At 37.2% G+C, this 23,942-nt stretch overlaps 1 protein-coding gene across 6 annotated transcripts in view; it reads right to left on the bottom strand.

The window, feature by feature from the left end:
* Window positions 1-23,942, bottom strand: part of SCLT1 (sodium channel and clathrin linker 1) — a 222,928-nt gene that overhangs the window by 150,252 nt on the left and 48,734 nt on the right. For all 6 annotated transcript variants that reach the window (XR_009259311.1, XR_009259312.1, XM_058721393.1 and 3 more), the window contains 3 exons: window positions 15,834-15,956; window positions 13,349-13,414; window positions 8,748-8,818 (listed from right to left, as the gene is read on the bottom strand). Coding sequence is in view for 4 of the 6 variants with exons in the window: in XM_058721393.1 (XP_058577376.1) it covers window positions 8,748-8,818; window positions 13,349-13,414; window positions 15,834-15,956 (260 nt within the window). In the remaining 2 variants the exon portion in view is untranslated. The remainder of the gene's footprint in view (window positions 1-8,747; window positions 8,819-13,348; window positions 13,415-15,833; window positions 15,957-23,942) is intronic.

Genomic DNA, 23,942 nt, shown 5'->3' with positions numbered 1-23,942 from the left:
GGGAGCTGTTTTTACTTGCAGAGAGAGGACAGAGAATGGGGGAGTATGGGAAAAGCACACCACCCAAAGCAGCTGGAGAGAAGGGGAAAAGTGGAAACAGCCGCAGGGACTGAATAAAAACGGGAAAAAGGAGAAAGGAGAGTGTTTAAATTCTATGAAAACTCTATAAAACAGGGGAGCACAGACTCTGAAACTCCGCAGCTCCATACCTGGTGGTGCTCTGGTGGGAAGGGTGAATCCACAGGAGCAGAGAGTGAGGTCTGGGAGTCCTGGGGCCACACAAGAGAAGGCAATTGCCTTCTGGGAGGACATTTGGTAGAGGCCGTGTAGCCACCCTACAGCCAAAGGTCCTCACAGACCCCAGAGAAAAATGACATTCACCGGTGCCGGAAGAAGGACGTTAAGGGGGAAGCCAAGTGCCAGATATGTGTTGTGACTTACCATAATCCCTGAAACACTGCTGCTACATGATTGCGAGAAGTTTTTCTGGGGTGGTCTGGAATCCAGCCACAGATTCTGGACATTGGCAGCAGCACAGTCCTGCGAACATTTCTGGGTACGGCTGGCACCCAGCCATTGCTCTGTGAACCCTCCCCCCAGAGGATCTGAGAGGGTCAAAACCACAGTCCCTCAGAAGTGAGGAGCTGCAAAAACAGTGCTGCATCTGAGATAAAACTAAGAAGGAAAGTGGCACCTGGCAACCTGATGGCTTGGTCACGGACAATGTAAAAGTAGGGAGTGGACGGAAGCCTGAGACAAAAGACGGGTGTGCGATTGCTGATCAGGCAGTACAGAGTTCTGATAACAGAGACTGGGTAGCTGGGTGATGCCATTTTCACCTCTCCCACGCATACGCATACACAACTACAAGTGCCACAACAATCCACCCCAGTAAGCTAAACGGTGACATCTAGTGGAGAATGGAGCTGTTACATTAAGCCCCACACAACTGGGCTAACCTCACTCTTCAGGAACACCACAAGTCTCTCCGCTTGCTTCGTTTATGGACTATAAAGTGCTTCAGAGTTTGACTTCTAGGGGAAAACAATGCAATTTCAATCGTATTTCAGTGTGTTAGTTGGTCCATCTATTCAATTTTTTTTCGTTTCTCTTTTCTTCAATAAAGAAAAAATGTTATTTCTATTTTCAATTTTTATTGAAAATATATTTAACTTCTTCCAGTATATCTTTTACAGTTTTGTAAATTTCTCAAATTCTATTTTATTTCCATAATTTCATTTTATCTATTTATTTTTTGAAAATTTCAGACATTTTCCTTTTTTCCCCCTTTCCCCTTTTTTCTCTAATCTATCAATGTCCTTACAACAACCAGACCAAAACACACCTATGATCTAACATCATTTATTTGATTTCTTTTTGGGTTGTTTTTTTTTCCTTATCAATTCCTTTTCTTCCTTCAAAATGATGAAACAAAGGAATTCACCCCAAAAGAAAGAGAAGGAAGAAACCACAGCCAGGGAATTAACACAGATACAAGCAAGATGTCTGAACCACAATTTAGAATCACGATAATAAGAATACTAGCTGGGGTTGAAAATAGATTGGAATACCTTTCTGTGGAGATAAAAGAAGTAAAAACTAGTCAGGATGAAATAAAAAATGGTATAACTGAGCTGCAATCTGGAATGGATGCCACGACAGCAAGGATGTATGAGGCAGAGCAGTGAATCAGTGATATAGAAGACAAATTTATGGAGAATAAAAAAGCAGAAAAAAGAGGGAGACTAAGACAAAAGAGCACGATTAAGAACTGGAGAAATCAGTGACTCAAAAGGAACAAGAACAGAATCACAGGAGTCCCAGAAGATGAAGAGAGAGAAAAAAGGGTAGAAGGGTTATGTGAGCAAATCATAGTGGAAAACTTTTCCTAACCTGGGGAAAGGCACAGACATCAAAATCCAGGAAGCACAGAGGACTTCCATTAGATTCAACAAAAACCGACCATCAACAAGGCATATCATGGTCAAATTCACAAAATACTCAGGAAAGGAGAGAATCATGAAAGTAGCAAGGGAAAAAGAGTCCCTAATCTACAAGGTAAGACAGATCAGGTTTGCAGCACACCTATCCACAGAAACTTGGCAGGCCAGAAAGGAGTGGCAGGATATATTCAATGTGCTGAATCAGAAAAATATGCAGCCAAGAATTCCTTATCCAGCAAGACTTTCATTCAAAATAGGAGAGATTAAAAGTTTCCCACACAAAAAAAATTAAAGGAGTTCATGTCCACTAAACTAGCCCTACAAGAAATTTTAAGGGGGACTCTCTGAGGAGAGAAAAGATGCAAAAAAAACCATAAAACAAAAAAACAAAAAAAACCCAAAAAACCCCAAAAGCAACAAAGACTAGAAAGGACCAGAGAACACTACCAGAAACTCCAACTCTATAAGAAACATAATGGCAATAAATTCATATCTTTCAGTACTCACTCTAAATGTCAATGGACTAAATGCTCCAATCAAAAGATATAGGGTAACAGAATGGATAAGAAAACAAGATCCATCTATATGCTGTTTACAAGAGACCCACTCTAGACCTAAAACTACCTTCAGATTGAAAGTAAGGGGATGAAGAACCATGTATCATGCTAATGGTCGACAAAAGAAAGCTGGAGTAGCCATACTTATGTCAGAAAATCTAGACTTTAAGATAAAGACTATAACAAGAAATGAAGAAGGGCATGATCATAAATAAGGGGACATTCCACCAAGAAGACCTAACAATTGTTAACATTTATGCTCCAAATGTGTGAGATCCCAAAAATATAAATCAATTAATCAAAAAGATAAACTCATTGATAATAATACCATAATAGGAGGGGACTTCAACACCCCACTTACAGCAATGGACAGATCATCTAAACAAAAAAATCAATAAGGAAACAATGGCTCTGAATGATATACTGGACCAGATGGACTTAACAGATATAATCAGAACACTTCATCCAAAAGCAGTGGAATATACATTCTTCTCCAGTGCACACGGGACATTCTCCAGAATAGATCACATACTGGGACACAAATCAGCCATCAACAAGTATAAAAAGATCGAGATGATACTGTGCATATTTCCAGATCACAACTCTATGAAACTCGAAATCAACCACAATAAAAAATTTGGAAAGGTAAAAATACTTGGAGACTAAAGAACATCCTACTAAAGAATGAACGGGCCATCCAAGAAGTTAAAGAGGAAATTAAAAAGTTCATGGAAGCCAATGAAAATGGTAACACCATAGCCCAAAACCTCTGGGACACAGCAAAGGCAGTCATAAGAAGGAAGTATATATAGTAATCCAGACCTTCCTAAACAAGGAAGAAAGATCTCAGATACACAACCTAACCTTACACCTTAAAGAGGTGAAAAAAGAACAGCAAATAAAAACTCAAACCAGCAGAAGACAGGAAATAATAAAGATTAGAGTGAAATGAATGCTACTCAAACCCCCCCCCCAAAAAAAAAAAAAAACAAAAAACAACCCAGAACAGATCAATGAAACCAGAAGCTGGTTCTTTGAAAGAATTAAAAACTTTGATAAACCCTTCACCAGGTTGATCAAAAGAAACAGGAAAGGACCCAAATAAATACAATCAAGAATGAAAAAGGAGAGGCCACCACCAACACAGCAGAAATACAAACAATAATAAGAGAATATTATGAGCGATTATAAACCAATAAAACAGCAATCTGTAAGTAATGGACAAATTCCTAGAAACATACAAACTACCAAAAGAGAAACAGGAAGAAACAGAAAATTTGAACAGACCCATAACCAGTAAAGAAATCAAATCAGTAATCAAAAATCTCCCCCAAAACAAGAGTCCATGGCCAGATAGCTTTCCAGGGGAATTCAACCAAACACTTTTTTTTTTTTTAATTTTTTTTTTAATGTTTATTTTTGAGACAGAGAGAGACACAGAATGAGCGGGGAAGGGGCAGAGAGAGAGGGAGACACAGAATGTGAAGCAGGCTCCAGGCTCTGAGCTGTCAGCACAGAGCCTGATGTAGGGCTCGAACTCACGAACTGTGAGATCATGACCTGAGCCGAAGTTGGACACTTAACCGACTGAGCCACCCAGGTGCCCCTTCAACCAAACATTTAAGGAAGAGTTAACACCTATTCTCTTGACGGTGTTCCAAAAAACAGAAATGGAAGGAAAACTTACAAACTCTTTCTATGAAGCCAGCATTACTTTGATTCTAAAACCAGACAAAGACCCCACTAAAAAGAACTACAGACCGATTTCCCTGATGAACATGGATGCAAAAATCCTCAACAAGATATTAGCCAACCGGATCCAACAATACATTAAAAAATTATTCACCACGACCAAGTAGGATTTATACCTGAGATGCAGGGCTGGTTCAATATCCAAAAAACAATCAATGTGATGCATCACATCAATAAAAGAAGGACAAGAACCACATGATCCTCTCAAAAGATGCAGAGAAAACATTTGACAAAATACAGCATCCTTTCTTGATAAAAACCCTCAAGAAAGTAGGGATAGAAGGATCATACCTCAAGATCATAAAAGCCAAATATGAAAGACTCAACGCTAATATCATCCTCAATGGGGAAACACTGAGAGCTTTCCTCCTAAGGTCAGGAACAAGACAGGGGTGTCCACTCTCACCACTGTTATTCAACATAGTATTAGAAGCCTCTGCAATCAGACAACACAAAGAAATAAAAGGCATCCAAATTGGCCAGGAGGAGGTCAAACTTTTACTCTTTACTGATGACATGATATTCTATATGGAAAACCCAAAAGATTCCACCAAAAAACCTCTGGAATTGGTTCATGAATTCAGCAAAGTTGCAGGATATAAAATCAATGCACAGAAATCGGTTGCATTCCTGTACATCAACAATGAAGCAACAGAAAGAGAAACCAAGGAATCAACCTCATTTACAATTGCACCAAAACCCATAACATACCAAGGAATAAATCTAACCAAAGAGGTGAAAAAATTATATACTGACAACTATAGAAAGCTTATGAAACACGTTGAAGACAACACAAAAAAAATGGAAAAATATTCCATGCTCCTGGATAAGAAGAATAAATATTGTTAAAATGTCGATACTACCCAAAGCAATCTACATATTCAATGCAATCCCTATCAAAATAACAGCAGCACTCTTCACAGAGCTAGAACAGTCTAAAATTTGTGTGGAACCAGAAAAGATCCAAATAGCCAAAGCAATCTTGGAAGAGGAAACCAAAGTCGGAGGCATCACAATCCTGGACTTCAAGCTGTACTACAAAGCTGTAATCATCAAGACAGTATGGTACTGGCACAAAAACAGACACGCAGATCAATGGAACAGAATAGAGAACCGAGAAATGGACCCACAAACGTATGGCCAACTAATCTTTGACAAAGCAGGAATGAATATCCAATGGAATAAAGACAGTCTCTTTAGCAAGTGGTGCTGGGAAAACTGGACAGAGGCATGCAGAAAAATGATCCTGGACCACTTTCTTACACCATACACAAAATTAAACCCAAAATGGATGAAAGATCTAAACATAAGACAGGAAGCCATCAAAATCCTCGAGGAGAAAGCAGGCAAAAACCTCTTTGATCTTGGCTGCAGCAACTTCTTACTCAACACATCTCCAGAGGCAAGGGAAACAAAAGCAAAAATGAACTATTGGGACCTTATCCAAATAAAAAGCTTCTGCACAGCAAAGGAAACAGTCAGCAAAACTAAAAGGCAACTGACAGAATGGGAAAAGATATTTGCAAATGACATTAGATAAAGGGTTAGTATCCAAAATCTGTAAAGAACTTGTCTAATTCAACACCCAAAAAACCAAATAATCCAGTGAAGAAATGGGCAAAAGACATGAATAGACACTTCTCCAAAGAAGACATCCAGATGGCCAACTGACACATGAAAAACTACTCAACATCACTCATTATCAGGGAAATACAAATCAAAACCACAATGAGATACCATCTTATACCTGTCAGAATGGCTAACATTAACTACTCAAGCAACAACAGATGTTGGCGAGGATGCGGAGAAAGAGGATCTCTTTTGCACTGCTGGTGGTAATGCAAACTGATGCAGCCACTCTGGAAAACAATATGGAGGTTCCTCAAAAAATTAAAAATAAAACTACCCAATAACCCAGCAATTGCACTACTAGGTATTTAGCCAAGGGATACAGGTATGCTGTTTCAAAGGAACACATGCACCCCCATGTTTATAGCAGCACTAACAATAGCCAAAGTATGAAAAGAGCCCAAATGTCTATCGATGGATGAATGAATAAAGAAAAGTGGTGTGTATACATACAATGGAGTATTACTTGGCAATCAAAAAGAATGAAACCTTGCCATTTGCAGTTACATGGATGGAACTAGAGGGTATTATGTACGCTAAGTGAAATTAGTCAGAGAAACAGAAACATCCTATGACTTAACTCATATGAGGACTTTAAGATACAAAACAGATAAACATAAGGGAAGGGAATCAAAAATAATATAGAAACAGGGAGGGGTATGAAACGTCAGAGATTCTTAAATATGGAGAACAAACAGAGGGTTACTGGAGGGTTGTGGGAAGGGGAATGGGCTAAATGGGTAAGGGGCATTATGGAGTCCGCTCCTGAAATCACTGTTGCACTATATGCTAACTAACTTGGATGTAAATTAAAAAAAAAAATTATAAATAACCTAAAAAATAAATAAAATAAAATTTCAAGCCCACCACTACTACGTTCCCCTCATAGCAGGAGTATCTTTCCTATTCAAGGTAGGAATGGGAGCTGGGCCATGCTGGAAAGTGCAATCAGGTAATTAGAGAGTTGAGGCTTTGAGCCATGTAATATAGGCCTGACTTCTTGACCTCCAGGGAGAGAAGGTAGACTGGAGATTGAATTCAATCAAAAGGCCAATGATTCAATCAGTCATGATATTTAAATTGCAAAAGTATAGTCAAATAATGTTTTATTGGATGACACAGTCATTGAGAAATATCATTAAAAAAGTAAATTTATTTAGATTTAAAACAAATCATAGGCATATAATAAAAATACAATAAAATGTCTGGACACTAAGGCTTAGGTCAGCTTCCTAGTTGGTGAACACAGTGATGTGCCAGGAGGGTGCTGCACCCTAGTTCCATGGGCAGAGGACATGAGAGTTCTAATTTTGAGATCTTACTAGATCTCACTCAATGGGTCTCTTCTTTTGGCTGGTTCTGATTTGTGAACTTTATAATAAAATTTTAATCATTAAGTATAGTGCTTTCCTGAGTTCCCTTAGACATTGTAGAGAATTACTGTGGGGACACTTGTATTTGGAGCCAGTTGGCCACGAGTGTGGGTGGCCCGGGGATCCCTAAACTTGAATCCTAGTGAGGGTTCTTATTGGGGATTGTGCTCTTAATCTGTGGAGTCTGGACTAAACATGGTTAGTGCCAGAACTGCACTGCAACTTGTATACTTTCATACTATCTAGAGTTTTCTCTAATGGACTTATATTAGTTTTATAATTAAAATAAGACACTTCCATTTGGAAGAAAGAGAAATAAAATCTTGGGATTGAATACTATTTTAAAATGTAAAATCATTAACATCAAAAGAAATATAGAGGACCAAATAAGAGCCCTTGAATAGAAATGTCTAGGGGAAAAGAATGTAAATTTATTTAAATTAAATTAAAAAGCTGATAAAGGCATAAAATTTTGTGAAATGCATTCTTCTTTTTTTAAAATAGCAAAATGTTATTTTGTGGGGCCAAATACATGATGGTGTAAAAAACGAAATAAATAGCAAGGTTCATTTAACAAACAGAAACTTACGTTTTTTTAATAAAATGTAAATATATACTACAATTTAAAGATATTTCTAAGTTACTGCATCATACAGCAAAACCCTATTATGATTATACTTTTGACTTTTCAGTATTATGATTAAGGGGGACGAAAAGTGAAAAAAAAGTTTTGGTCATTTGGAGCCCAATGCCAGGCTTGATTGCACCAACCCTGAAATCATGACTGAGCCACAATCAAGAGCCGGATGCTTAACCAAGTGAGCCACCCAGGTGCCCCTAAGTTGCCTGATTTTTAAAAACTCTCTACTGGCTTTCTTATCTTCCTCTCTGTTCCACTTTCCTCCTACTGGTGCTCCCTGGTATTACATTTCAATAAACTACATGCTTTGACACCCTTTTCTCAGGTCTACTTACAGGGAAATACAAAGAAGATATGTGCAGAAAAAATGTTTCTAAGGGAACTGATTTTATTCCATAAGCACTGGTTTTACTATCATGGAACATCCTTTCATGTGTATATTAATAGATGCCTCCTCACTAATTGCCTTGATTTCAATCTGCCTTGAGAGAAGCTTAAAAGGGAAGAAAAAAATTCATGGAAAACTCATGGAAAAATTATGGCATCATCACTTGCTCTGAAGTAAAATAATTTCTTTAAAAATTTATTTATCTTGAGAGAGAGAGAGAGAGAGAGAGAGAGAGAGAGAGAGAGAGAATGTGTGTGAGTGGAGGAGCGGCAAAGAGAGAGGGAAGAAAGAATCTCAAGCAGGCTCCACACTATCAGCACGGAGCCCAATGCAGGGTTGGAACTCATGAACCAAGAGACCATGACCTGAGTCGAAATCAAGAGTCAGAGGCTTAACCGACTAAGCCACTAGGCATCCCTGAAAAAAAATTATTAATAAAATAACAAAATTCATTTTTGAATTTACCTAAGTTGTTTTCGGAGTTGCTCAATTTCCACATTTTGTTCAGTTACTGTTTTCAGAAAGTGTTGGTTAGTCTGCCACAAGAAAAAAAAACAGAAACGTTCAGTATTAGAACACTTAAAACTACATCTTCAAAGACTAACTACAGGGCATATAAGTAGAAAAAATTAAGTCTTGATAATGATTAGTGTTTTTGACTGTAAAATACAACCTTGGCAATATTTCCTCACCTTTACTACATTAGTGGATGTCTGCTTCACTTCAAACCATGTACATCTGTTTTTCTGTTTTAGGTCTTTCCTTGAATATTTGAACCTCCTTTATTCACTTAACTGCCCAGAAGGTGACAGGTATTGCAGAATTCATGTCCCCAGTATGCTTTGGAAGAGCTCGATAACAATGACTGAAGAGAACTGGTGTGTAAACATCTCACTCTCCTCCTATGCTCCATGGTGGAATAAGTCTGAGCCTGTTATACAAAGGCTTCCAGAGTCCATTGGTAGGATTCAGTCTCAGTTACCCACGGTGTTAACTGGCATGATTCTTAAAAACCCTTTGGCTACCTTCTCTTCCTTTCCCAGTCTCACTTCCCCATTTCCCTACTGGTGCGCCCTTGTATTATCTCCTAAATAAATGACATGCTTTAGAATCATTTTCTCAGGGTTAGCCTGCAAAGGAACCTAAAGTAAGATATGTAGCAGTCTTCCAACTGTAGAAAAAACTTTTTTAAAGGAAATTGATTTTCTTCTGTAAGTGCTGGTTTTATCACAAAGGCACAGATCCCTTATCCTTATCATCTTTATCTATACGCCTTATAGGTAAAGTCATACAGACTCCAGTTACTTCATAATCCATAGTCTTGATTTCAGTTTCTTCCCATCCCAACAAATCATACATACATCTGTCCAAATGCTTCTCCCCAAAGCAGTTTTCATTGTGCTTCTATCATATTCTATTCAATTTCATTGACTCCCCCTCCCTCCCTCCTTCCGTCTTTCCCCTTCCTTCCTTCCTTCCTTCCTTCCTTCCTTCCTTCCTTCCTTCCTTCCTTCCTTCCTCTCGCTCTTTCTTAAGAGAGTGTGAGTGGGGAAGGAGCAGAGAAAGAGGGAGGGATCTGAGGAGCCAAAGCAGGTTCTGTGCTGCCAGCAGCGAGCCCAACATGGATCTTGAACTCAAAAACCTTAAGATCACAACCTGAGCCGAAGTTGGACGCTCAACTGACTGAGCCACAGATGTGCCCCACGGACTTCATATTTTTAATACACTATTTTATTTCTTCCTGAAATCAGAATTCCATCCTGCCATCATTTATCCCTTTCACATCCTGTGTGGCCCACTCACTTTAAGACAGAAATAATTGTTTCCTTTCTATATTTTGATAAAATTTTATATGCATTTTTACAATACACATCACATTATATTCAAACATTATATTTAAAGTTCATGTATTCCTGGCAAAAATATGAGTCATTTATTGAAGACCACCTTCTCCCAGAATCCTCAGTAAATGCCACATGATTTAGTACATTCTAAGTACCTAAACCTTTAAGGAATAAATGAATGAATGTCTCCATTGAAACATGGAAGAGTTTGAAGACTGCATCTTTCTTTATTTTGGGAAACAGAATACTGCAGACCAGAATTTAGTGGTCCATTCACAGACCACAATTTAAGAGGCCAACTATCACACACAGGAAAAGAAGGCTAGAATTATGAAAGGTAGGTAAATTATACCATATCAGAATAGTTAAAACAAAAAAACTGGGTGCAGCACTGGGCATGAATCAGGAAAGACCTAATGGTTACATGTAAATAATTGAAGGGTTAACTTGAAGAAGTGAGCTTGTTCTATGTTACTCCAAAAGATAAAATCACATATCAATGGGAGGAAATTTATGAAGATTTTAGTTTTCTAATAATCAGAATTCAAAAGAACAGACTCTTTGGGGAAGTGATAAATCTCTTACAAGGAATATCTAAAGCATAGGCTAGATGATCATTTAACTGAAAAGCATTTAATGAAAGATGCCTATGTCATTTGAGGAAATAGATGACTTTTAATATCATTTCAAATTCTCCTGTCAAGCAATCTCAATGACTTCAGTCCAAACTGATTCACATCTCTGAATTCTTCTATGTCTGTAATGCACCATAATGTTTTATTACATATACTGTCTTAGCATTAACATAATTAATGCTTGTGTCTTTTACCAGTTGGGAACACCTTAAAAATAAATGACATAGAGCAATTAGGAGAATTATAAATTGAAACTGTGAATTATAAAAAGCTAGTGTTAGAAACTAACACACTTGATTTGCTAGCAAGCCTAGTAGAGCTCAACAACTGCAACTGAATATGGCTTTGGTGATCTGTATTTGTCATTACAAAGAAAATTAAATACTATATTAATATTCTAGAGTTTGAAGATTCATAAAGGTCCAAGGAGGCATCCCTTTCAATCATCAATCATGATTATTTCATATGTCATCCTGTTTTACCAAGTAGGACAGGAATTTATGGTTAGATGCACATTTCTCTTGCAACCTTTAACAGTGAAAGGAACTTAATATGCAATTAGCAAATATTTTTGAGTAATTTTATAGAGATGAACAAATCTCAAAAAAGAATATTATTTCACTAAGAGAACCTCTAGGAAATATCAACTACTATTATATAAATAAATATATACTTGTAATAAATAAACATAAACTTGTACTTTTACGTATCATTGACATCACTTCCATATGTTACAAAAGTGCACTGGTCATGAAAGATAATTACTTCTTGTATACTCACCAATTTACTGTACATCTATAGGGACTGATTCCATTAATCAGCTTATTATCAATTCTTTTTTATGGGAACTGCTTGATTTTTAAAGGGTACTTTTCTTCAAGTCTGATTTTTACTCAAACGTGCTCCTATGCCTATGCTCTGAATGCTCTTTGAGACATACAAAATCTTTACAATCAGTTAGCTATGTCTCTTCACATTTAGCAGTCTTATTTGCCACCTGATAGGTACGTTAAGAAAAATTCTTAAGTTTCAAAATTTCTTTTACCATTTTCCTTTATTTTAACCACCAAGACAGCCTCTTCTTTGTTCTCTCTCTTTCATCTCTTATATCCATCTTGTCACTCCTTTATCACTTTTATTATACCCATAACTTTCTATTCTTAGTTTTGGCTAAAATCTATGAATTCTTGTGTCTTAGAAAATTTTTAATGCATTTCCTATGAATACTCAAATATTTGCTTCCCATGACTTTTATCATAATGATTTTGGGTTGCTTATAATAAAATAGGAGCTCTGTGGTATAAGGTAACAGAGGATTATATAATCCCTGAAATTCTAGGAGATATACTGAAAGAATGAATAATTGTGATAATAGGTTAGACTACTGATTTCATGCAGAAATATGATTTCCTGATTATGGATATTAGTCATTTAGTTCTGGAGCACTTTTAATATTGTTTTTAAAATGTCTAAGAAGCATATCATCAAAAACTTTAAGTGATTAAAAAATAGAAGCTAAATAAGGCAAAATTTATTTAATAATTTTTTGCATGGTTAAAGGAGAAAATTTTGAAAGGTAGAAAAAATTAAATAACTTACTTTTGATGGCACGACTCCACTCTTAAACAAAGACATTTTCATTAGGTACTAACAAGAATTAGCAGAGTAACTAAGCAAAATGAAGAAAGGAAAGAGAGGAATTACCTGGGATGTCATAATTATATTACTCAACAATGAGGTAAAATAAAATTCCAAGAAGAAAGGAAAAGAAAAGGAGACAAAAGAAGAGAAAAAGTGAGAGGAGAAAAAAGGTAAAGAGTAGAATTAGGAAGGCTAATTACATTTCTTTTAGAAAAATATTAAAGGGAAATTTAGATATACCAAATAATACTGGTGGTCAATCCACTAACAAATGATCCTTAATGTCCCATTATTTTTAAGAAATTGGTCTATTAGTTTATTTAACAGTTCTACAATTCTTATTATATACCTAGCAGTGTGCTACACAAAATGGTAAGAATAAAGAATGAGAGGGGTGCCTGAGCGGCTCAGTCGGTTGAACGTCTGACTTCGGCTTAGGTCATGATCTTGCGGTCTGTGAGTTTGAGCCCTATGTCGGGCTCTGTGCTGACAGGTCAGAGCCTGGAGCCTGCTTTGGATTCTGTGTCTCTGTCTCTCTCTCTCTCTGTACCACCCCTGCTTGCACTCTCTGTCTCTCAAAAATGAATAAATGTTAAAAAAAAAAAAAAAAAAAAAGGAAAGAAAAGAAAAAAGAAAGAATAAAGTATAAGTCATACTCTTGAGAAGCTCACAGTCTAGAATACTCTCAGGAGATCCTACCTAGGACCCTAAGATAACCATTAGATTAGGTGATATTTCAGAGAGATTTTAGCTTTAGATCTCCAGTAAGTTTTGTGAATTCTGTCATGCTATTGAATGTAAAAGATAAAAAAGAGGACTGCCTACTTATCTTAATTTCACGTAACACAGGATTTTCTGTTACTGATTTTTATTAGCATAAATAATATTTACAGTGACAATTTCTAGTTTGTATAAACAAGCACACTAAATGGATACTTTCACTTACCATTTCTATGTTCTCATTAGTAACATGAAGTTGCTTGGTCAGTTGTTGAAAATTGGTCAGTTGATCCTATAGTAGGAAGGTAGAAGTGTACATAAATAGCATTCTGTACAACAGACATTCAGGTTCAACCTGTATGTAAAATTAACCTAAAATCAAGTCTAAATTCATTGTGCCTAAGTTTAGATGAAATTACTTGCCTTTCTGTTATTGTGTGAATTAACAGTTGAAGAAATAAGACAAAAACTTTTAAAAATGATTACAAAAAATGAATGTATTTATTTTTTATGTAAGACCACTATTTCTAAAAATTGGTTTATTAGTAAATAGACATGCTAAGAGAGACACTGCTTAATTTTGGAAAACTACATTCAAACCTACTCAAAACCTATAACATAAAACCCTGGCACAGGAATTATTGTCCCTCTATCCCCCTTTTAAAATTCTCATGGCTTGAATTTTTAAGTTATGTCATTATCTGTTATGATCCTGTTAAACACAGTATGTGCAGGGGACACAAAATTGGAAGGGGCTGTTAATATGTTGGATGACAGAATTAAAGACTGATAGATAACTGGGGAAATAAGGACAAAGTATTATTTGTAAAGTCTTGTTCAAAAAAAGAAAACTAACTGCATAGCTAGTTACATAGCTAGTACAAGAATAAAGGTAAATAACATAGGACTTAGTAGATTGACCTAAATGAGGAAAACAGCCTCAAAGAACTAGATTGTATTAGAAATGGTTTCTAGATCTCAGAAGTAAAAGCCTTTTCTCTTTGATAAAATGCTATCTATCTATATACACATATCCATACACAGACACACTTCCAATTTTTTTTTTTTTTTTTTTTTGACACAGAGAGAAAGAAAGAGAGGGGTGGGGGAGAGGGAGAGAGTGGCAGGGAGGGAGAATCTTAAGCAGGTTCCAAGCTCAGTGTAGATCCCTACATGGGGCTTAATTCCATGAGTCTGAGATCATGACCTGAACTGAAATCAAAGGTCAGTCACTCAACTGACTGAGCCACCCAGGTGCCCCCACACTTTTGAATATAGTTGACACACAATGTTACATTAGTTTCAAGTGTACAACCAACACAGTGATTCAACTTCTCTATACATTGTGCTATGGCTCACCATGAGTATAGCTACCATCTGTCACCATACAATGTTGCTATAATATCACTGACTATATTCCCTATAATGTGCCTCTTATTCTTGTGACTTATTCAGTCCATATCTGGAAGCCTGTATCTCCTCTTCACTCCCCTTCACTCATTTTTCCCATTCTCCCCGCTCCCCTTCTCTCAGAGGTAAACGTCTTATGGCTGAGACTACATATGGGTTATTTGCAAACCAGGGAATATATAGAAAAATCATTTTGTAAAGTGCAAAGCATCATGTAAGCATTATTATGACTCCTTTAGGTAAAAATTCCCAATAATGCTGATAATAATAGAAACAATCTTAAACTGGAATTTGAAAAGTCTATAAATGAGAATTAAAGAAAGGCGTGATAACCAATGTATTTATAGCTGCCTTCTCAAAACCCACAGAAAAGGAATCAGAATTGGGATTACTCTACAACTGTCAATGTTCTTAGCAGAAAAAGAATCAATGGAAGGATAAAGGAGGCAGATTTTTCAAGGAATGGATGGTCTTGTGACATGGTAAGTTCATGTCAACAGAGGTATACAGCAAAAGCTTAATGTCTACTTTGACAATATAAAAATCATTCTTGGGGCGCCTGGGTGGCGCAGTCGGTTAAGCGTCCGACTTCAGCCAGGTCACGATCTCGCGGTCCGTGAGTTCAAGCCCCGCGTCAGGCTCTGGGCTGATGGCTCGGAGCCTGGAGCCTGTTTCCGATTCTGTGTCTCCCTCTCTCTCTGCCCCTCCCCCGTTCATGCTCTGTCTCTCTCTGTCCCCAAAAAAAAACTAAATAAAAAAACGTTGAAAAAAAAAAAATTAAAAAAATAAATAAATAAAAATCATTCTTGCTTTGGATAGAAAGAATGCCTTAATAATCATTAAGATCTCTTCCTATTATAAAACTCTAATCTGATTAACTTATGGTAAAACACTTGATACCTATCTTAGAGGTCACATTAAGGGTGTTAATATTTTCATCTTACATGACGTTATCACTATATTTGAGCAGGTTTCTTCACTGGCCATGATCTAATGAATAGTTTCTGTCTTAAGCAAGGTAGGAAATTAACAATATAAAAGTTTGGGGGTCCATTTATACAGAATCATCTTATACCTGCTTCTTAGAACTAAATAAAGCTTCCATTGCTAATTTATATTATAAAACCTAATGTACAATAGGCAATGCTTTGACTAACTGTCCAAGAAATATCATCTATTTAACGTAAATAACACAATGGACACTTAGGCATTCCTCTTCAAAACTGAGTTTCTCCAGAATGAAGATATATAAGAAAACTATGAAAACTGATATGTAAGAAAACTATGAAATTCAAGATTACCTTTTGTTTTTGACTTTCAACTACATGAATCTGGGCCTCAGTCATATATTCCTGGTAAAGTCTCTGAAGTCTGTCCAACTCCTGAGAAGCAGTCTGCCAGAGTTCCACAGCCTGAGTTTTTTCCTATAAAACAAAAAGAATCAAGAATTCATTAAATTATTAGTAGGCTATTACACAGTACAAATGAATCATATTCTTTTACAGAATGAATTCTTATATATAAAGTCACAAAAATATAAATAAGACTGTGTAAAGATGGTATAGTCATACTATTTTTGATGATATGCACTTTGTGTTTTTTTTAATCTTTTTTTTTTTTTCTTGTCAGGGGGAAGGGCAGGGGGAGAAGGAGAAGAGACTCTCAAGCAGGCTCCATGCTGGGCGTCAATGCAGCACCCGATTCCATGACCCTGAAATCATGACTTGAACTGAAATCAAGAGTCTAGACACAACCGACTGAGCCACCCAGATGCCCTGATATGCACTTGTGTTAATAACAATTTAGAGAAGAACCCAAAAGATGAAATTTCTTATGTTGAAATTTTTTTATTATTTCACAGCTAAAATTTAACTTTTTAATTTTTTTTTTAATGTTTATTTTTGAGAGAGAGAGACAGAGCATGAGCAGGGGAGGGGCAGAGAGAGGGAGACACAGATTCTGAAGCTGGTTCCAGGCTTTGAGCTGTCAGCACAGAGCCCAATGCGGGGCTTCAACTCATGAACTATTGTTAATAGTGCTGCTGTAAACATGGGAGTGCATGTGCCCCTCTGAATCAGCATTTCTGTGTCTTTGGACAAATTCCTAGCAGTGCAATTGCTGGGTTGTACAGTATTTGTATTTTGAATTTTTTAAGGAACCTCCATACTGTTTTCCAGAGTAGCTACAACAGTTTGTATCCCCCCTAACAGTGCAAGAGGGTTCCCATTTCTTCACATCCTCGCCAACATCTGCTGTTTCTGGAATTAATTTTAGCCATTCTGACCAGTGGGAGGTGGTATCTCATTTGGATTGTGTTTCCCTGAGGATGAATGATGTTGAGCATCTTTTCTTTGCTTAATTTTTCTTTAATGTTTATTTATTTTTGAGACAGAGAGACAGAGCATGAGTGATGGAGGGGCAGAAAGAGAGGGAGACACAGAAGCCAAAGCAGGCTCCAGGCTCTGAGATGTCAGCATAGAGCTTGAGGTGGGGCTCGCACTTACGAACCATGAGATCATGACCAGAGCCAAAGTCAGACGCTTAACCAACTGAGCCACTAGGTACCCCTTGAGCATATTTTCATGTGTCTGTTTCCATATGGATGTCTTCTTTGGAGAAGTGTCTATTCATGTCTTCTGCCTATTTCTTCACTGGATTATTTGTTTTTTGGGTGTTGAGTTTGAGATGTTCTTTATAGATTTTGGATACTAACCCTTTTTATCTGAGATGTCAATTGCAAATATCTTTTCCCATTCTGTTGGTTGTCTTTTAGTTTTCTTGACTGTTTCCTTTGCTATGCAGATGATTTTTGTCTTGATAAGGTCCCAATAGTTCATTTTTGCTTTTATTTCCCTGCCTCTGGAGACATGTCAAATAAGAAGTTGCTGTGGCTTAGGTCAAAGAGATTGGTGCCTGTTTTCACCTATAGTATTTTGATGGTTTCCTGTCTCACATTTAGGTCATTCATCCATTTTGAGTTTATTTTTGTATATGGTGTAAGAAAGTAACCCAGTTTCATTCTTCTGCATGTTGCTGTCCAGTTCTACCAGACCCGTTGGCTAAAGAGACTTTTTTCCATTGGATACTCTTTCCTTCTTTGTTGAAGATTGGTATATTTGTGGGTCCATTTCTGGGTTCTCTATTCTATCCCACTGATCTGTGGGTCTGTTTTTATGTCAATACCATACTGACTTGATGATTACAGCTTTGTAATACAAGTTGAAATCCAGGATTGTGATGCTCCCAATTCGTTTTCTTTTTCAACATTACTCTGGCTATTTGGAGTCTTTTGTAGTTTCATACAAATTTTAGGACTGTTTGTTCTAGCTCTGTGAAGAATGCTGGTGTTATCTTGATAGGTATTGCACTGGATGTCTAGATTGCTTTGGGTAGCATCAACACTTTAACAATATTTATTCTTCCACTCCATGAGCATGGAATGTTTTTCCATTTGTTTGGATATTTTTCAATTTCTTTCATAAGCTTTCTATAGTTTTCAGCATACAGATCTTTTACCTCTTTGGTTAGGTTTATTCCTAAGTATTTTATGGTTTTTGGTGCAGTTGTAAATGGGACTGATTCCCTGATTTCTCCTTCTGTTGCTTCATTATTGGTGTATAGAAATGCAACCGACTTCTGCACATTGATTTTATATCCTGTGACTTTGCTGAATTCATGTATCAGCTTTAGCAGGTTTTTGGTGGAGTCTTTCAGATTTTCCATGTAGAGAATCATGTCATCTGTGAAGAGTGGAAGTTTGGCTTCTTCTTTGCCAATTTGGATGCCTTTATTTGGTTTTGTTGTCTGATTGCTGAGGCTAGGACTTCCAACACTACGCTGAACAACATTGGTGAGAGTGGACATCCGTTATTTCTGATCTCAGGGGGAAAGAGCTTGGTTTTTCTCCATTGAGGATGATATTAGCTGTGGTCTTTCCTATATGGCTTTTATGATGTTAAGATATGTTCCTTCTATCCCGAGTTTTGTGAGGGTTTTATCAAGAAAGGATGCCATGTTTTGTTGAATGCCTTTTCTGCATCTGTAGACAGGATCATATAGTTCTTATCCTTTCTTCTATTAATGTGGTGTATCACATTGATTGATTTGCAAATATTGAACCAACCCTGCAGCCTAGGAATGAATCCCACTTGTTCATGGTGAATAATTCTTTTAATGTACTATTGAGTTCAATTTGCTACCATCTTGTTGATAATTTCTGCATCCAGGTTCATCAGGGATATTGGCCTGTCATTCTCCTTTTTAGTGGGGATTTTGGAATCAAGGTAAGGTACTGCTGACTTCATAGAATGAGTCTGGAAACTTTCTTTACATTTGTATTTTTTGGAACAGCTTGAGTAGAATGTCTGGTAGAATTCCCCTAGGAAGCCATCTGGCCCAGGACTCTTTTGTTGGGAGATTCTTGATAACCCATTCACTTCTTCACTGGTCTGTTCAAGTTCTCTATTTCTTCCCATTTTAGTTTTGGTAGTATATGAATGTCTATGAATTTGTCCACTTCTTCCAGATTGTCCAGTTTATTGGCATATATAGTTTTTCATAGCATCATCTTACACTTGTACTTCTGTGGTGTTGGTTTTACTCTCTCCTCTTTTATTTGTGATTGTATCTATTTGGATCCCCTCTCTTTTCTTTTAAGTCTGGCTAGGGGGTTATCAATTTTTTTTATTCTTTCAAAAAGTCAGTTCTTAGTTTCATTAATCTGTTTTACTGTTTTCTTTTGGATTCTATTTATTTCTGCTCTAATGTTTATTATTGCCCTTCTTCTGCTGGCTTTGGGCTTTATTTGCTTCAGCTTTTCTAGGTGTAAGGTTAGGTTGTGTATTTGGGACCTTTCTGACTTCTTGAGATAGGCCTGAATTACAATGTATTTTCCTCTTAGGACTGCCTTTGCTACATCCCAAAGGGTTTAGACTGTTGTGTTCTCATTTTCACTTGCTTTCACGTATTTTTAAATTTCTTTTTAAATTTCGTTTAACCTATTCATTCTTAAGTAGGATGTTCTTTAACCTCCATGTATTTGGGGGCTTTCAAGTTTCATAGTGTTGTGATCTGAAAATATGCACGGTATGATCTCAATCTGTTTGTACCTGTTGAGGGCTGTTTTGTGACCCAATATATGATCTATTTTGGAGAATGTTCCATGTGCACTCGAGAAGAATGTGTATTCTGCTTTATTTTGAAAAATTGTGAATATATCTGTTAAGTCCACCTGGTCCAATGTGTCATTCAGAGCCATTGTTTCTGTACTGATTTTCTGCCTAGATAATCTGTCCATTGTTGTAAGGGTGTATAAAAGTCTCTTACAGGGGCGCCTGGGTGGCGCAGTCGGTTAAGCGTCCGACTTCAGCCAGGTCACGATCTCGCGGTCCGTGAGTTCGAGCCCCGCGTCGGGCTCTGGGCTGATGGCTCGGAGCCTGGAGCCTGTTTCCGATTCTGTGTCTCCCTCTCTCTCTGCCCCTGCCCCGTTCATGCTTTGTCTCTCTCTGTCCCAAAAATAAATAAAAAACGTTGAAAAAAAAAAAAATTTAAAAGTCTCTTACAATTATGGTGTTTATCAGTAAATTTGCTTCTGTTTGTGATTAATAGATTTATATAAGTGGGTGCTGCCACACTGGGGGCATATTTACAATTATTAAAACTTCTTGGTGCAGAGAACCTTTAATTATGATATAATGCTTTTTTTGATTTCTTGTTACAGTCTTTCTTTTCAAATCTAGTTTGTTTGATGAAAGTATGGCTACTCTGGCTTTCTTTCAACGTCCATTAGCATGATAGATGGTTCTCCATCCCCTCACTTTCAAGGAGTCTCTTGTAGGCAGCATATTGATGGCTCTTGTTTTTTATCCATCTTGAAACCCTATGTCTTTTGATTGGGGCATTTAGTCCATTTACATTCAGAGTGATTGTTGAAAGATATGAATTTAGTGCCATTGCGTTTTCTGTAGATTTGATGTTCATGGTGATATCCCTGGTCCTTCTGTAGTCTTTGCTGCTTTCCACACACACAGTACCCCTTAGGATCTCTTGCAGGCCTGGTCTAGTCATCACAAACTCCTCTAATTTTCTTTTTGTCTGGAGAACTCTTTTTTTTTCTCCCCTTCTATTCTGAATGATAGCTTTGCTGGATAAAGGATTCTTGGCTGCATAATTTTCCTATCCAGCATGTTGAATATTTCCTGCCACTCCCTTCTGGCCTGCCAAGGTTCAGTGGACAAGTCTGCTACTACCCTTATGTGTCAACCCTTGTAGGCTAAGGATCGTTTGTCCTTAGCTGTTTTCAGAATTCTCTCTTTATCTTTGTATATTGCCAGTGTCACTAGGATATGTCATGGTGTTGACCTGTTCTTGTTGATTCTGAAGGGAGTTCTCTGTGCCTGTTGGACTTGGATGCCTGTTTCTTTCCCCAGAGTAGGGAAGTTCTCAGCTATAATTGGTTCAAATAAACCTGCCCCTTTCTCTCACTCCTCCTCTTCTGGAACTCCGATGATATGGACACTCGTTTCATTTCATGGAATCACTTAGGTCTCCAATTCTCCCCTCGTGATCTAATAATTTCCTCCCCCCTGCCTTTTTCTTTTCAGCTTCTTTATTTTCCAAAATTTTATCTTCTATTTCACCTCGTCTCTCCTCTGGTTCTTCCATTCTCGCTGTCACTGTTTCTAGTTTATTTTTCATCTCAGTTATAGCATTTTTTAATTCATCATGACTAGTTCTTAGGTCTTTGATCTCTGCAACAAGAGTTTCTCTGGTGTCTTCTATGCTTTTTTCAAGCCCAGTTGTTAGTCTTATTACTGTTACTCTAAATTCTTGTTCAGATATATTACTTATATCTGTTTTGAACAATTCTCTGGCCTTGCTTTCTTCTTGAAGAAATCTTGAATTCTCTTTTGGGGAGAATTCCTCCGTTTTGTCATTTTGGCTAAGTTTCTGTGTTTTGTGTTTTAAAAGCTTCTTCTGTGTCCTGCACCTGAGTGTACTACTATATTAAAAAGGGGTCATACCCTATCCAGGCCTGGCACTCCAGGTATTTTTGGTATATGTGGTGTGCACTCTGTTGTACATTTTGGCTGCTCATCCTAGTGACCAGTACTGTGCAGAGCTCCTCTTTGCTTGTAGTGGCAGAATGTGTGGGCCTTCAACCAGATGTGCTTTAATGTTTTTGATGAAGTAACTAACTCACCCCCCAAAAAAGGAAAGAGGGTGGAAGTCTGATCCCATCAAAAGAGAAAAATGAAAAGGGAGAAAAGAAATCCAAATAGAGAATCAAAAAACTATAAGGCTAAATTCAGGGAGAGAGAGAGGAAAATAAAGAAGAAGAGAGAAGGTGGAAAAAGAACAGAATAAAAATGACTAATATTATATATATATATATATATATATATATATATATATATATATATAATATATTATTATTTATACACACACACATATATATATGTATACAAGAATTGACCAAAAACAAATCAGAAACTTTGAGCCTGATTCCAAAAGAAACATAAAAGAGGGAATAAAGAGAAAGAAAAAGAAAAGAATAAAGGAAAACAAACAGAAAAACAAACAAAAAGAAACACTTGTGTGTTGGTGCCTGGGACCAGTGGCTGTGCTGGTCTGGAGGAGAGGCCAGCTGTGTTGTATCAGTCAGTCTTCCTCCATTAAGTAAGCAGTTGCCATATGGGCAGAGTTTGGTGTAAGCTGGTCTTGCCTCCACTAGGGGCAACTGAGGTGCTCTCTTAAGTCCCACCGTGTTGGTGTTGGTGTTGGTGTTGGGAAGAAAAATGTCAACCCCCCCAATCTCTCTTCCCTGGACTGGGTATCTCAACCCACACTGTTCAGGCAGCCCTCACAGAATAGTTAGGGGAGTCAGCTTGCCCTGATCCACAGTTCCTGCGCTTTCTAAGTGCTCAGCTGGGATTCATAACCCAAAGTCTCAAAGGACCCAGCTCAGTGGGACTCCTTTCCCCGTTCTGGAGTAGAGCCACCCCACCCTGCTGATTTAAAAGGCCTTTGGCTGGCACCTGCAGGGTCTCTTTTCCTTGGGGAGGCAATATACCATCTTCACAAAGTACTCCAAGAAGGGGACTGTTCTCTCCCAGTACTCCTCTGAGATTCTACACCATGCTATGTGCTTTGGAGCTGGCTTCCTCCTCCCCAGAAGCATGAGCCAAGGCTTCCAGCTTGGTTCCACAGAAAGCCACGCACTTTTGAAATCTCCTCGTTTCAGCTTCTAAGGCTTTTTTTGCGAAATAGAACCTGGTACTCTCCATATTTTTTGTTCCCCAGTCTGTGGTCCAGAGAAGTTTTCCTTTTGTGCTAATTTGACTTCGGAATTTCACAGCCCCTCTCTTTCTCTCCCTTTTTTCTCTCCACAGAAGGGGTTCCCTCCCCTCTGTGCCTATGCCGTTTTATCTCCCCCAATTCACATACATGTACTTGGAATCTGCCAAGCTGTCTCCCTACAACTGTGGAGATACTTCTGCCACTCTGCATATCTATTTCCTGGGTATTCAAGTGATCTGACCGAAATAGAGCTATGTTTGAGGGACAAGGAAAATCCCAGTCCCCCTACTTCTCTGCCATCTTAACTTCTCCCTCTCCAATTTCTAGTTCTTAATTGTTTTTCAGTTTTACTGAAGTATGATTGACAAATAATCATTGTATATACTTAAGGTATAATAACAGAGGGTTGTTTTACATATGGTCTGCCACAATCTATTATGGACTACTGAGAATTGTACATTGTGCATCAGCTTTTGCTACCTGGTTAGAAAGCATCCATAAGCTTCAATTAATTTTCATTTATTTCTATATAAATATTTAGAAATACTGATAATACTAGTTTGAACAGAGTAAAGAGCATGCTTTTTCAAATTCCTTCCCTTTACACATTAAAAAAATAAAATCAGAGTTAAATACATGCCCCTTTATCAAGGTACATACAGCCTGCCTGATTAAATTCTCAATTTCACAAGTATAAAAATTTTAAAACCAAATTTCTAGGATATAAAAAAGTGATTTTTCATAGATAACTATAAAATCAAAATCACAATAAAGAATTTGTAATCTCCATTTATAAATGAGGAAACTGAGGCATGTAAGTAGAAAGTAGAATGAGATTCAAATCCATACAAGTTATGAGATGCCTAGAATAGAAAATTATAAATTAAAATTAAACTCCTTTATGTATAATCACAAAAATGTTCAGTGTAGAAAACAGGATATATGTATGTATAATATATACATATGTATACCAAATACATATATATATATATGTATACCAAATACATATATTACATATAACAAATACATATATATATATATATATACATAACAAATACATACGTGTGTGTGTGTGTGTGTATATATATATATACATATATATGTATATAACA

This window comes from Neofelis nebulosa, chromosome 3, assembly GCF_028018385.1.
Source record: "Neofelis nebulosa isolate mNeoNeb1 chromosome 3, mNeoNeb1.pri, whole genome shotgun sequence".
In the NCBI taxonomy this organism is placed as follows: domain Eukaryota; kingdom Metazoa; phylum Chordata; class Mammalia; order Carnivora; family Felidae; genus Neofelis; species Neofelis nebulosa.
This window is presented reverse-complemented; position numbering and strand designations above follow the sequence as displayed.